At 38.3% G+C, this 13,340-nt stretch overlaps 1 protein-coding gene across 6 annotated transcripts in view; it reads left to right on the top strand.

Moving 5' to 3' along the window:
• The window catches only part of ICE1 (interactor of little elongation complex ELL subunit 1), a 39,762-nt gene that overhangs the window by 17,707 nt on the left and 8,715 nt on the right, over nt 1–13,340 (top strand). For 5 of the 6 annotated variants that reach the window (XR_013921725.1, XR_013921726.1, XM_080338581.1 and 2 more), the window contains 3 exons: nt 5,044–5,396; nt 5,983–10,719; nt 12,438–12,606. Coding sequence is in view for 4 of the 6 variants with exons in the window: in XM_080338581.1 (XP_080194707.1) it covers nt 5,044–5,396; nt 5,983–10,719; nt 12,438–12,606 (5,259 nt within the window). In the remaining 2 variants the exon portion in view is untranslated. The remainder of the gene's footprint in view (nt 1–5,043; nt 5,397–5,982; nt 10,720–12,437; nt 12,607–13,340) is intronic. The other variant, XM_080338584.1, reaches the window with a different exon arrangement.

The raw sequence follows: 13,340 nt of genomic DNA, 5'->3' as shown, positions 1-13,340 counted from the left end.
TATTTGATGTTCAGTATAACAAAAGAATAATTTGAGTAGTTATTCACATGCACATTCACAGCAGACTTGAACTGCTTTAATTTCACGTGACAGCTATCATTTTCATTCTGCCCTCAAGAGGAATAGGTGCCTTGAAACTGCATTACTATATCTGTAGTTCTCTTTCCAGAGTGTACTTATTAATCTTTCATTTTTCTTCTGTTTTCTCTACTACTTCGGTTTTCTGTAGCTCAGGGTATAAAGATACTTTCTGGGATAAGTACCCTGCCTTATTAAGAGCTTAGAATGTGACCTGTTATCCTGTCTCCCCACCCTGTTAGGTCTGAAAATTTGCCACCAGTATAGATCTCAATGAATAGTTTCAGATTGTGTTCCAGTGGAATCCACTTAAGAGGTGCCAAAATATAAGGACCAGCTCATAAGCCAGTTTATCAGCCTCACTCCTGGCAGTTTGTCAGCCTCAGTCCCACCAGTTTAATGCAGCAGATCTGTGGCTTCCATTCCAAAACTCATCTAGACAGTTGTTCCCTGAGATTCTGAATGTGATTTCTTGATCAAGGGTCAATCAAATGACAAGACTAAGCAGGAGAAACTGATGGGATTTCAGGGCTATCGGGTTCTAGTGTCATGCCCTTCCCATCCACAAGGGGAACTTTAGATTCTGAGAGCCCTGTCCCATCTTTCCTATTCACATCTCACTCCCTTTCAAAAAAGGAAGCCATTGTCCATAACTGTCCTTTCTAGTCAGTTCCTCTTTTGCTTTTGTTAGAGTGGCTAGATATTGAGGAAATACATCTTACTTTCTGTTGGTTTGTGTTTGTTTTTTTTCCCTCTTTAAGCCTGATCTTGTGGTTCTGCCTCTTATGAAAGTGGCTATTACCTTGGATTTACAATAGCAAAATGCTTATGGTTACAGATGCAATCTTCTAGCAAAAAAAAAAGGATCTTAATGAGTTTGCTCTAATTTCTTGTCCCCTGTTATAATGGTTTCATCTTAGAGAGCAAATCAGCTTGATGGTAGTATTGCTGAAGCATCTTTTCCAGAGAATGTCAGTTCATCTGTCTGCCTGGATCTAGCCTTTCAGAAAGGTGCCTCTTTGCCTGATTTCTTAGTACACTTAAGTGTGCTGTAAAATATTCAAAACTCTGCATTACAGCCAGTGCCTTCTCTGTTCCACCAAGGCTGGTACCACTTTGAATGGCTTTCTTGAAGGACATGCTCACATACGAAAACTGGAAGATGCATCAGGCTTTACGTTCACGCTTTTTTCCAAGAAATGTGCCATTGTGAAAGCCTCATAGGACAATGAGGTTTTGCCAAACTTAATTTAAAAGCGTTTTTGTTTGGTCTTGGTAGTATTGTTACAAATCTGCCCAGAATAAATTTGACTGTACCTGCAGCTGACCATCAGACCAATAATCTTAGACCATAATCTAAAACATTGCTGTTTTTATACTTCATAAAATTGTTTGCCATGTAATTTGAGCATAAAGACACCTACATTGTCAATGGGCATGGGAAAAATCATTTGAAGCATCTTGCAGCCCGGTGCCCAAAATTTTGGTAATTTGGATTCTCCAACATTCACTGTTCATGTGCAGGCTTATGATGAAAGGAGATGAGGAAAGATGGGAAGACCACATCTGGGAGGAGGTGAGCCTCTTCAAGTAGTATGTATAATGAGGTTCTGAACTAAATCTGGTCTACTACATAGCTATATCCATCTTATCTGATGTTCCTTTTCATTTGGGGATCCAGGACAGGGGAGAAACTGCATGAAGATGTAAAGGAGCACATTAGAGGTACCTTGGTGTCTGCTTTAATACCAGATAAATGGAGATACAAGGTGGTGGCATTACATGTAAATGCAAAGATAAGACCGAATCCCTAGGAATCTGTGTATGTTTTATAGTCCTGAAATTAAAGTCATAGGATGGGAGTGATTTAAGAAGCAGACCTCTCTTCTGTCTTTAAGACCATATTAAATCTCTCAAGGTAACATCTGTTGTAGCATTGCACATTCAGTTTCAGGTGTGCAATGTTCACCCTAATTATTCATATGATGGAATATTTGGATTTGCTGTCTTGAAAAACAGAATATTGTCTGTAGCTCTGACGAATAGCTAGTGTATAAAACATCCTGAAATCCACATGATTGAAAACAGGTTGAAAAATTAAAGGTCATTGCAAGGGCATTAGAAAATTTCTGTGGAGGGATTTTTCATCAGAGAAATATTGCTGTTTGTCCTTGAGAAGTGTACAGTTGTTACGGCCAGGCATTTGCAGTCACTGTGCTGATAGTGATGAGTTTTTGGTGTAAACCAGAAAAGATTCTATGGCTAGAGTAATTATTTTGGTAAAATATCCAGCATCTTAATCTGGTCAATTTTGAGAGAAAAAAAGACTTGTTTCAGAAAGTTGCTTTGTTGTGGCTGGGGAGAGAAGAGGATATAGTTTTGCAATGGTTAATTACCCTGCGATGTAGACAATCAGGAGCAAAGGTTTGAGCTGTGAAATTCAAGTTGTTTAGTATGAAGGCAACTGATATTGGCATTGGATTGCTTATTTCATCTCTGCTCTCCTTTCTCCATTCTTCATCACGGAAGTATTTTATGGTAGTGTGTTAGATTTTGATGGTGTTTTCAGATCAGAATAATTTTAATGTTCTCTCAGAAGTGGAAGAAGCAGCAATGTAAGGGTTTGGAGCTATGTGGACTAGATTCCAGGTTGAAGATTTGGAGACAAAACTTAATCATTTGGTAAGTGACGTATTGAAAGAGAACGTGATTCCCTGGATAAAGTAAAATTTATCTTTGAAATATGATCTTTGACAGGATCCTTCTGATGAGAAGGGCTCAATATCAGTAGAGCTTTTAGTGGACAAGTTCAGGCCAAAGTGCCAGAGTCACCTGTTTCCTATAGAGAAGTTTACTATATCCTGAACCTTTGAAAACTGCTGTGACAACTCTTCTTACACATAAAGGGATAACCATGAGAAAATCACTTCATTTCTAAAGAAATTCAAAGTTATTAGGGACTGACTTGGAAAGGGGTGAGAAAGATGGAGAATCTCATAGTTATTCAGAAATTATGTCTTCGATCCATTTCTCAGAGGAAACACCTTAGTGGATTCATGTGTATCAGTATTCTTGGGCTCCATATAGGCTCCTGACTGATCTTGGGAGTACAGATAGGATGTAAAGTTCCTGATAACTTCATACTATTGTGTAGTTAACTGTACAAAGTAAACTTCCCAGTTGCCTAATTTAAGTTCTTCTAGGGCAAAAATACAGAACGGTGGGTTTCTGTCAGCTTCAATGTGGAGAAAATTCTGAGCTTAGAACTGGTTGGCACAAAGGAGCATGAAAGAAATCTAAGATAAAATCTAAAATTATATCTTAGAATGAACCACATTCTGAATTTTTCTTCTTTGTTGATGCTTGTGAAGGATCTTGTTTTCCCTTTGGTGGTGTAATGGAACTTGAATTGTAAATGGAATCTAGGTTTTTCACAAGATGGAAGCTCTATTTGACTGCAGCTTGTTAATAGCTTTATAAAAGTGTGTGATCTTAAAACTTGTAAGATGCTCCTTTGACCAATGGAGATATCAGAGTTACTTATCTTTGGGGAAAAATGAGTTGATAAGGCCCTTTAGGCTGAACAGTTTCTCTGTCCTCCTACTGTCCATTGACGCAACTGAGATTTTGACATGGATCTGCTACGTGAAGTAATTGAGATAAATCTTGGAAATAGGAGTGTATAAACACCGACAGCAATAATGGAGCACACTGTTATTTTTTATTTTTCCAACGAAATGCCTGTTGTGCCAATTAAATCAGTACATCCTCTGTTCAAAACCATTTTGTCCATGAGCTGTTCTTTATCCTGTGAGATTGTACTTGGATGTATACAGAATAGGCTTGATCTGTTGTTTGAATACTACTGATTCTGTGTCCAATAGTATTTGTCAGCACTACAAGCAAGATCACACATACAAATGTTGGATAAGAATTGCAAATACCATAGAGTAGGTTCTAGTTCCATGTGGCACACCAGGGTTTTGGAACTGTTGATTTCTGCTGGTTTATTGGAGGTAATCTTTCCTTTTTATAAAATCATAGAATTTACATTTCAGAAAGCTGGGCCATCTTTTCACTTTTAAAAGTATCTAGCACAGTTATAATACATATTTAAATTCTTTGTGTACTTTTTAGACTTTCCTGGGGCAGTGTGCTTTGTCTGCATGAATAAGAAGTGGGTTACTGTGTAAATGTAAAAATGTAATTTGAAAAGGAACAAATCGAACAATGCAAAGTATCACAGAACATTTGGACGTGCTTTCTTGCTGCTAGAATAACTGTGTAAAGCTGGTATAGTTGACATTATCTTGAAAGGGTTATCAACTGCTCAATATATTTCATTGTCTTAGTGGTTCAAAGTCCTTTGTGCACATGTATGTTGTGGAGGAACCTTACTTCTAAATATTTTTTTTTTTAAGGGTTCAGCTTTAACTAAGATACAGCATTAAAGGCAAAATCCTGTACAGTTAAACTCAATATTGAAATTTAAAGAACAAGCACTTTAAAAGCATATGTGTATTAAATCATAAAACTAGGAAATAGCTAAGAACTACCTTTCTGTGTTTATGGGAGGGTATAATTGTAACTGGCCTGCAAGTGCAGCTGCTGGCTCAAAGCTTCAAGTTGCTTTAAGCTGAGAATCACAGCCTGAGTGGGGAATGTCACCGTATGCTTGTTTTGCTTTTCCCCAACATCAGTTACTGGGCTATAAATCATTATGCTATATGGACCTTCAGTTCTACCCAATATGGCCCTTCCCGATTGAAAAAGTTAGGAAGAATAGTCTTAATGATCTTAAAGAGCTGATCTCTGTAACAAAAATATTTCTGAAAGTGACATTAAATGCTTCTTATTCCTGGTCTATGGGAACATCACTTGAAAAGATGGTAATGCATTCTTATTACTATGTTATATTACCTCTATAAAGAATTTTTCTTTTTTGAAAATATTGTTGTGTTTTAGAAACTGTAGAAATCCACCAAAAGGTCAGGAAGTGTGATGGCAAAACGCTACCACAGTATTCTTCACTAGAAAGTGCTGGAAAGCAAAATTCTGTAACAACCATGCAACTTCAAGTGAGTACCGAGCCTTTTGGAGATGACTGTGTGGAGAACAGGACTACTGAAGAATGTCTGTACAGTGATGAGGATAAAACCGTAGATATGATAATACAGACAGATGGGCCACACAGCAATTCGGACTTAACCAATCAGGAGCTAAAGGGCCCAGGTGGAAGTGTGATGGATATATTGAATTGGGCCAGGCCTCTCCCTGCTCTGCTTTCTCCAGTACAGCTTTCACCACTATCTACACAGGTGAGTTTCAACATGTATCTGGCTTGGCACTACCTTACTGCAAAAATAATGATTTTATATTCCTGGGCTTTTTTATTTTTTTGAGTATCAATATTAGTTACTTATGCACTGAAAGGCTCTCTGTGTGAGTGTTTAGATCCATATGGATACTCTTTACCTTCTAGCATACTGCCTGTGAAAGGAGGCAAAACAATTTTCAGAAGTATATTTAAAACAAAGTTATCCATGTCTCAACTGCTGTAATAATTTCTTTTCCCAATGTTGCAGACTTACAGTCCCAATTCCTGTTGGGTATAAGCATGGCTTTCATAGAAAAATTCCACAGCTTGAAAGCTAAGAGGAACCTACTCAGATATTGTTTTCCAGTAATCTTAGAATGCAACTAGGTAGGTAAAGAAGTCTCTGACTTTTCTCAGAGGTACTGTTTGCTATGAAGAACAATGATGGAGAAGGATGTAATTCTGTTGATCAGCCTTAGTCTCTCAAAACCACTGCATGTCAGAGCCACCAGTGTATTTGTTTAGAGAAATAGATCTTAAAACTGATACCAGGCTTTGGAATATTAACTTTGTATTTTACATTAAAGGATACATTGTTTGGAGAAGTCACAGGCTCCAGCGACCAAGAAGTTGATTGGAGTGCTTCTGCAGTGGAGGTTATTCTACAAGAACACCAAGTTCAGCATCAGAGTTGTAATGTCTTCAGCCTCAATGAGGAGTGCAACAGACAAAGCAAATCATGTGAGTGTGGTCTTGATGCAGAAATCTCATGTAACCTGAGTTGGAATGAAAAAAAAGTTCTTATCGGTCCAAAGATGTCAAGCAAGGAGGAGAGAGATGCTGAAACAAAGCAAGCTGAAGCTGCTACTTTAACTACAAACATGGAAACTGACAAAGATTGTTTGGAGAAGTCTGAGAATATGGAAACTAAGAAGAGAGAACTAGCTGAAGCAACAGTACATGAATTGAAAGCTGTTGAAGAACAGAAAAGACAGAGTGAGGACATGCACAGTGAAGGGGGAGGTTCTTCAGCTGATTCCATATTACACAGTTTCAAGCCTCAGAATCAGATGGAAAAATGTAGTGAGGTAGAACAAACAGAGGAGAATGTAATCTTTATTAGAACTGGTAGTTACAAGGATACACATGAAAAGCATGGTGAATTAATAAAAGCAGAAAGAGATGGATTATCAGAGAGAGAAACCCCCAGGGCAGTATCTGTTCCTCCAAATGCTACTCATTTGCCACCTGAGCAATGCATTTTGCTTCAAGGTGAAGATTCTGAGGAGAAGTCTGATGTGTTGATACAGAATGAAGTGGTTGAAAATGAATCAAAAAATGTAGTCAAAGTAACTAATATGGCAAGTGATGCAGGGGAAAACATAAACCAAGTGATAATTGGAAAGGAAATAAAAGCTGCAGTACAGGTAGAAAGACTCTGTGCAGAGGCAAGTAATAAGAGAGAGCTCTTTGAAAATGTATTGTCTGATTTCAGTAGCTCAAAATCCTTCTGTGAAGTGGAGTGTCTTGAAGACTTAACAACACAGTATGATGCGGAGGGAATAATTATGGAGACTGAGGCAGACACTGGAGCTATTGAGATCTCTGCACACTCCCAGTGCTCTGAACTAAAGCATGACAGTGAAGAGATTCTGGAGAAAAAATGTGTGCAAACAATAAAAGATGAAGCGGACAGCGAATGTGAAACAGGGGCTGTTAAAGTCTCTAGACATTACTTAACTGTATCTGCTATTGAAGGAATCAGAAATTCATTGTCTATGGATGATGTAGACAAAAATGTAGGTGTGGAGAGGACTGTTTTGTCAGCCTTTCCAAAAGGTGATGAACAGCTCAAAATCGAAGGCATGAATGTAACCAGACCTGAGAGTGTTGATCTAGCCGTGAAATTTAACAGAGAAAGTGTTCTAGAAATCTCTGAATCGTCAGAGCTACTCCATAGTGCAGAAAATGGAAAGTTAGTACATAGAAAGGAGAGGGGACATCTAAAAGGCAAACCATACCAGGAAGAAAATAGTAATAATTTATCACAAGGGAAGTCAGACTTGGAAAGTATATTTGCACTACCAAAGATGAGATGCATTATTGATGCAGAAAGCAGTGTACCTAAAAGTGAAATGGAACAACCTCAAAACCTGTGTAGTATATTAGAATGTCAGTTGTCCAAAACTCAAAAGTTTAGAGGCTTTGAATCTAAAGAGCCTGAATCAAAAGTTAATATAGAAGATTTTGGAGAGGAAAGCAGTGACATGTTAGAAAGAATGGATATGATTGAATCAGTATTAGCAGAAAGTAATCTTACTTCTCAGTCACAGTTTGCAAAACCTCTGAATCAGTTATTGGTAACCGAAAATGTTAAATGCAATGAAGTAAAAGGGGAATTAAATAAACAAAGCAAGGAATTGGTGACTGAGATTTGTTCCTGTTCACTTAAGTGGGAAGAGAATGTTGTGAAGAAAAATAATACTTCTGAGATCATCTGCCAGCCTACTTCAGAAATGGATTTTAATAGTGGCTTGACTTTTTCTACCCAAGGGGACTTGGAGATGGTCTGTATAAATACTGAAGAAACAGATTCTTCTGTGCAAGTGGGAATCAGCTTGGAATCCACCATACCTTCTGATCTAAATTTCAGTCTTCAGAAAGCTGTTGGTTTTGTCGAAACTGATTTCAGAGAAAAGGCTGCTTTTTCCCATACATGGAAAAACAAAAGAGATAAAAATTGTGTTACGGGTACTACACTTAACTGTTCTTCAGAAAGCTTGGAAGAGGGTGCTGAGGTCCTGTCTGCTGAAAAAGGCAACATGTGCAAAGAGCTGGACTGCCCTGAGAGGGAATATGTGCACAAAAATGAAGTGAAAATTCCAGATGAGAAGGAACAGCCAGTGAATAAAGAACCTCATGCATCTGTTAAGTCACAGATCTTAGATGCAAACTCTTACAGTAAGAGTACTTTTCTTCAAAAGTTTGATTGTCAAGAATCAGGATGCAGGACTTCTATGTGGGAGGTTACAACAGATCCTTCTAGAACTGGTTCACTAATATCTGGAGGAGAAAGCAAAGAATTAACTAGTTTTGAGGCATCTGGGAAAAATACTATAAAAAGGTCTAAAAATGATTTTGATATGCCAGAGCAGAGCAATGAATCTGAAGAGAAAGCCTGTTCTGTACAAAAAGTTAGGAATGTGAAGTATTCTGAATGTGTTCCCATGTTCAGAAAAGAACTGAGAGCTTCCAGGACAATTGTAGTGGGTGCTGTGGAAACTGCTGCAATTGCTGATTCTGATTGCCACATCTGTGAACTTCATTCAACAGTGCACCCAGGAAATATTTTGACAGTCGGTCATCTAAAAGCAGACACTGTGATGGATATAGATATACATTGTGAAACAAACACCTTTCCAGATACTGCAAATGAGTTGTCAAGTGTGGCTGGGGAGGGTTATCCTGAAGACTCTCTCTCTTGCAAAAGAGAGTGTGTACTAATAACCTCTGAAAATACCGAGGGTGCTAATAAATGCATAGTAGATTCTAACAGAGCTGGATGCTTCAATGACAGTGAGGAAAGTCTGTTAAAAACTGGGACATCAAAAGAAAGCCTTGTGATGCCAAATGCTTCAAAAAATAGATTACCACTATGCCAGATGTTAACCAGATTTTCAGAAACTTGCAGACCAACTGTAAAAAACAGTAAATTAAATACAAGAATGTTAGCACTTGGTAATTTCTTAGAAAATGATTCTGAAAAACTTCAGTCAAATGTGGAGCAAAGTCTACTACACAGTGTTTATATGGGGGTCTCAGTGTTTGAAGAATATAATAATAATAGTAAAACTTGCACTGCTTGCAACGTAGGAGAAAATATCACTGGTGTTATCCTAGACGGTAACAGTAGGAAAAAAAAAGAAGTCAAATATCTTCCAAATCTAGCCCTATCTGATGTAGAGTGCAATTGTCAGTCACACAGGCAGCCTTCTGAGGCACAAAAACCAGTATTTGAGAAGCTATCTATGTTGGAGTCAGAATCTTGTGAGGATGTTGCACTCAAAAAAAGCAATAAATTGGAATGCAAAGAACAAGAACCATCTGAAATCTTGACTGTTTCAACCAAGACAGCTGCCCAAGTAAGGCATCCCAAGCTATCAAAGAGGCTGTTTCAAGATAAAGGAAAAACAAAGACTCTCAAAGTTAAACTAACTCATCCAGTACTTGCAAATGCTGATACTTCTATGCCAACAAAATGCTCATCCGAGACTATAAATAAAATTAGGCAAGAGATGGGTCCTCCTTTGCCCCCCTTGCTACTGCCTTTGGTTGCTACTCCTCCAAAAGGTGCATGTACTGTGTCCCCAGTATTGTCTTCTACTGGTCGATCCTCTTTGCTTTCCCCTCTTGATGACCTTATATCTCCACTACGTGATACTCCCATGCCTCCTCTCATGTCTCCGTTAACAGATACTACAACATCAAAATCTGCTCTTTTATTTTCTCCTCCCTCATCCTCAGAAATGGGAACAGGTAGAAGGATTTGCTCGTCACCTTTGAAATTTTGTACTTCCATTCCAAAGCACGCACTTCCGGTCCCAGGAAGATTTCCTCTGTTTGCAGCTGATAGCGTTGCTCCCCTTGCTCCTCCAGAGAACTCTGTGAAAATATTGGACACTATGTATCCGGAGCTGTCTGCAAGGGCAAGGACACTAAACATTCTGAGAGGAAATATTCAGCTTAACCGATGTGCTTTTCCAGACAGCCAAAGTTTGCCAGGGCCTGTGGCTCAAATAAGCGGGTTCAAAGCAATTGCATCTACATCAACTGCTTTTGTTAAAACTGGGAGCAATTTGAAATCTGACAGTAGCAAAGATCAAGGAAAAGATGTGCAAAATCAGCAATTGTTTTCAAGCTCATCAAATGATGTTGAAGAACAGACACTATTGCCTATGTCTATGCCAAGAAGTGCAAAGAGACTGAGGTTGGATAGTGAACCACCAAAGCTGGAGCCCAGTGATATTGCTGCTGTTGGAAATACTAAAAATAAAATCTCTGAAATGCAGGAGGCTTTATATGACAAAAGCTGTGAAACTGGTGATTCAGGACACAGTTCCAGTTTAGAAGCATCCCTATCAGTAAAGACGGTTATTGATCCTGGCTGCCAGAAAGTTTCTTTGGCATTGAAGAAAATTGCTGAATCCTGTTTTGACTTGTTACCAGTTATTAAAGGTCATGTGTATGTCAGCAATATCTCAAAGATTCCAGTAATGCGAGATGAAGAGAAAGAAGTTATCTATGAGTTTGGTATGAAAAACAAGGTAAGTAGCATAGATTTTTAATTTTGTGTTTTAACAATGACTTTGGTGCAGGTGAAAAGAGTATAAGTATGTAGTATTTGAGTTCTCAGTTGTTCATGCAATCTGCCGTGCTGAAGTCTTTAAAGGTTATCAGACATCTAAACTTGTATAACTTAAGAAAATATAGAAATTCACAAGAAATTACTGTTCAGTGGTGTCCAAGATGCAAAACTGCTTTTCAAAATACATTTGTTTTCCTGATGTATGCATAAAACACTATTTTTGCAGAATTTTTTGTAGTGGGTATCATTAACAATTGTAGAAGGAGTTCCTTTAAAAAGTGTGAGGTTCAATTACATTTTTTCAATTAAATAAGATAAACAGTGTTGTATATAAAGTAGTGGCATACCCTTTCATGCCATGTTTACCTTTATTATTCTCCATCATGTCGTTCAAATGAAGTTTATTGGAAAAATCTTTCAGTACTCTGTTTCTCAGTACTGACAGCATCAGTGTTGAAAAAATTCACTTTGATTGCTGTCTTTCTCATAGATATTTTGTAGTCTGCAGGAGAGGAATTCACCAATTGATAGCATGGTAGCATTTTGCCCTGTTTCAGTTCTTAGATATAACTAAGTTCTCCACAAAAGTTGCTGCCAAGTTCTTGGGACATCTTTGTCAGCAGTTGCCAAATCTGGTAACTTCATAGAAGTAAGGCTGCGGCAGCTTTGTGTTTCCAGGTCCAGCCAGTGGCAAGGCCGAGTACATACTCCTAACAGGCACATGTGCGCCTGATCTTGTTCCCTTCTCTGGCTGATGAGGGTGAAAGCCTAGTAGTGGAAAATACATACACACATATACAGACAGTATGGATCCCTCCAGTAGCTAACATTAGACACTCAGTATACCCAGTAGGTGGCTCCTGTTCTCCCCACTTGTGTCATGCAAAGACAGACTTACAGACACAGAAGAAAACACATGTCCCTCCAGTAGCTGGTCCAGACCTATGGCCTTACCTGCATCTGTCCCTCAGACCTTTGGGCTTTCAGATTCTGGTTGCTCATGAAGCCAGCACACAAGACTCCTGGTGTCTACCTATTCTAAACCTGTGGCCTCTCCAGCACCTGGCTGCTAAGCCTCTCTTTCTACTCTCCACTTCTAGCCCTCCTTTCTAAACATCCTATAGTAAGTCTTGGACAATCCAAATATTCTCCTTTGTTGCATGTCATATCAAGTCTCATGTTACTGTAGACAGTAACACCCCCTCCCTACCTCCTATAGTGTGTAAGGTCATCTAGGGAGAGACTCTGCTGTTGACTAATCTAGTAAGTCTCACACCTGGACAATGGGCTGTTTGTCCTCCTCTGACAGCTCTGGGAGTAGCCAAGTCAAGGTGCTCTATTTGCTCTGATTAGGCTATTGAGGTTCTTCTATCTGTCATTATTTCTCTCCATTTTTTGTTTAAAGAAGATAGCTTTTAATTACATAACTAAAGGATTTGTATTTAAAGAATAGTAGTACTATCCTGCATCTGTTGAAGACATGTTTATGCTGGGAAGTTGTTCTTCACTCTTTTTTCTTTTACTGGTTGCCTCTTGTTTACTTTTATGCATTTTTATATGTATGCGAACAGTATTCTTGAAAATAAGATAGTAGTTCTTTTTACTTGTCATACTACTAAAATGTATCAAACTTTCTCAAGGATATAATAGTCTAACAATATGTTTTGTGCCTTATAGCATTTAGCAGAGTCCTTGTTACATGCTATTCTCAATAAACTCAAGGCTCAGAAGAATGCCACAAATTACAATTTCAATCAGGCTCTATGTCGAGTCTATATAGGAATTTGTCGACAGTTGGGAGATTTGGAAAGAGCCCGCCTTTTCTGCTATAGCCTGCTTAAGGAAGGTATAGTATGGCTTAGCGGTCTTCTATCTTAAATATGCTGTGTGTCTGCTGTGGTGTTCCAGAATTCTTATGTTTGTAAAAGTGAACAAAAATCCTGTGAAAGTTCCTTAGAACTTTTTTTCTGTTCTAGAAGAATTTTCCTTTCTCACAATTCCTCCACATCTGTGTCTCAGTTTGGTGACGACCTGTGCTCTTAGTAGTCTACTATTTTTTCTGAAGAAATATTTAGGTTACTTTGTACTTTCATTTTTGCCTCAGCATCTCCAAAATTATAATGTGATTCCAGGGAATTTTGTACTTTTTGCTTATGAGTATTTTCTTTCTTTAACTGAGTAAGCACTGATTCATAACCAAGTCGCATTTAAAAACCTGTGTTGGCTTAAAATAGTGTCAGGAGTTGGACAGCACCTTGCCAGCTCATTTGTACAATATGTCCTCCTTACAGTTGTATTACTTCCAATTATCCCAAGTCTTGCTTTGTTGAGAGGTTTTTTTTGTTTTGGTTTCCTTTCTCTCCCCGCTTCCTTTTGTTCCTGGTGACAAAGGTAATATATACATACTATCACTGTACTAAGTTAAGAGTCTGCCATAGTTCTGGAAAGACTTCACTTAGTTTGAAAATACTGAGCCATCCAGGGCTTAAAACAGTATAGTGGTATCTGTATTTCAAATTAAAATAACATAAATTAGGGAGCACTGAGGAGCAAAATGCTATGATTTTGACTGCTTCAGTT

Source organism: Nesoenas mayeri (assembly GCF_963082525.1).
Source record: "Nesoenas mayeri genome assembly, chromosome: 2".
In the NCBI taxonomy this organism is placed as follows: Eukaryota; Metazoa; Chordata; class Aves; order Columbiformes; family Columbidae; genus Nesoenas; species Nesoenas mayeri.
This window is presented reverse-complemented; position numbering and strand designations above follow the sequence as displayed.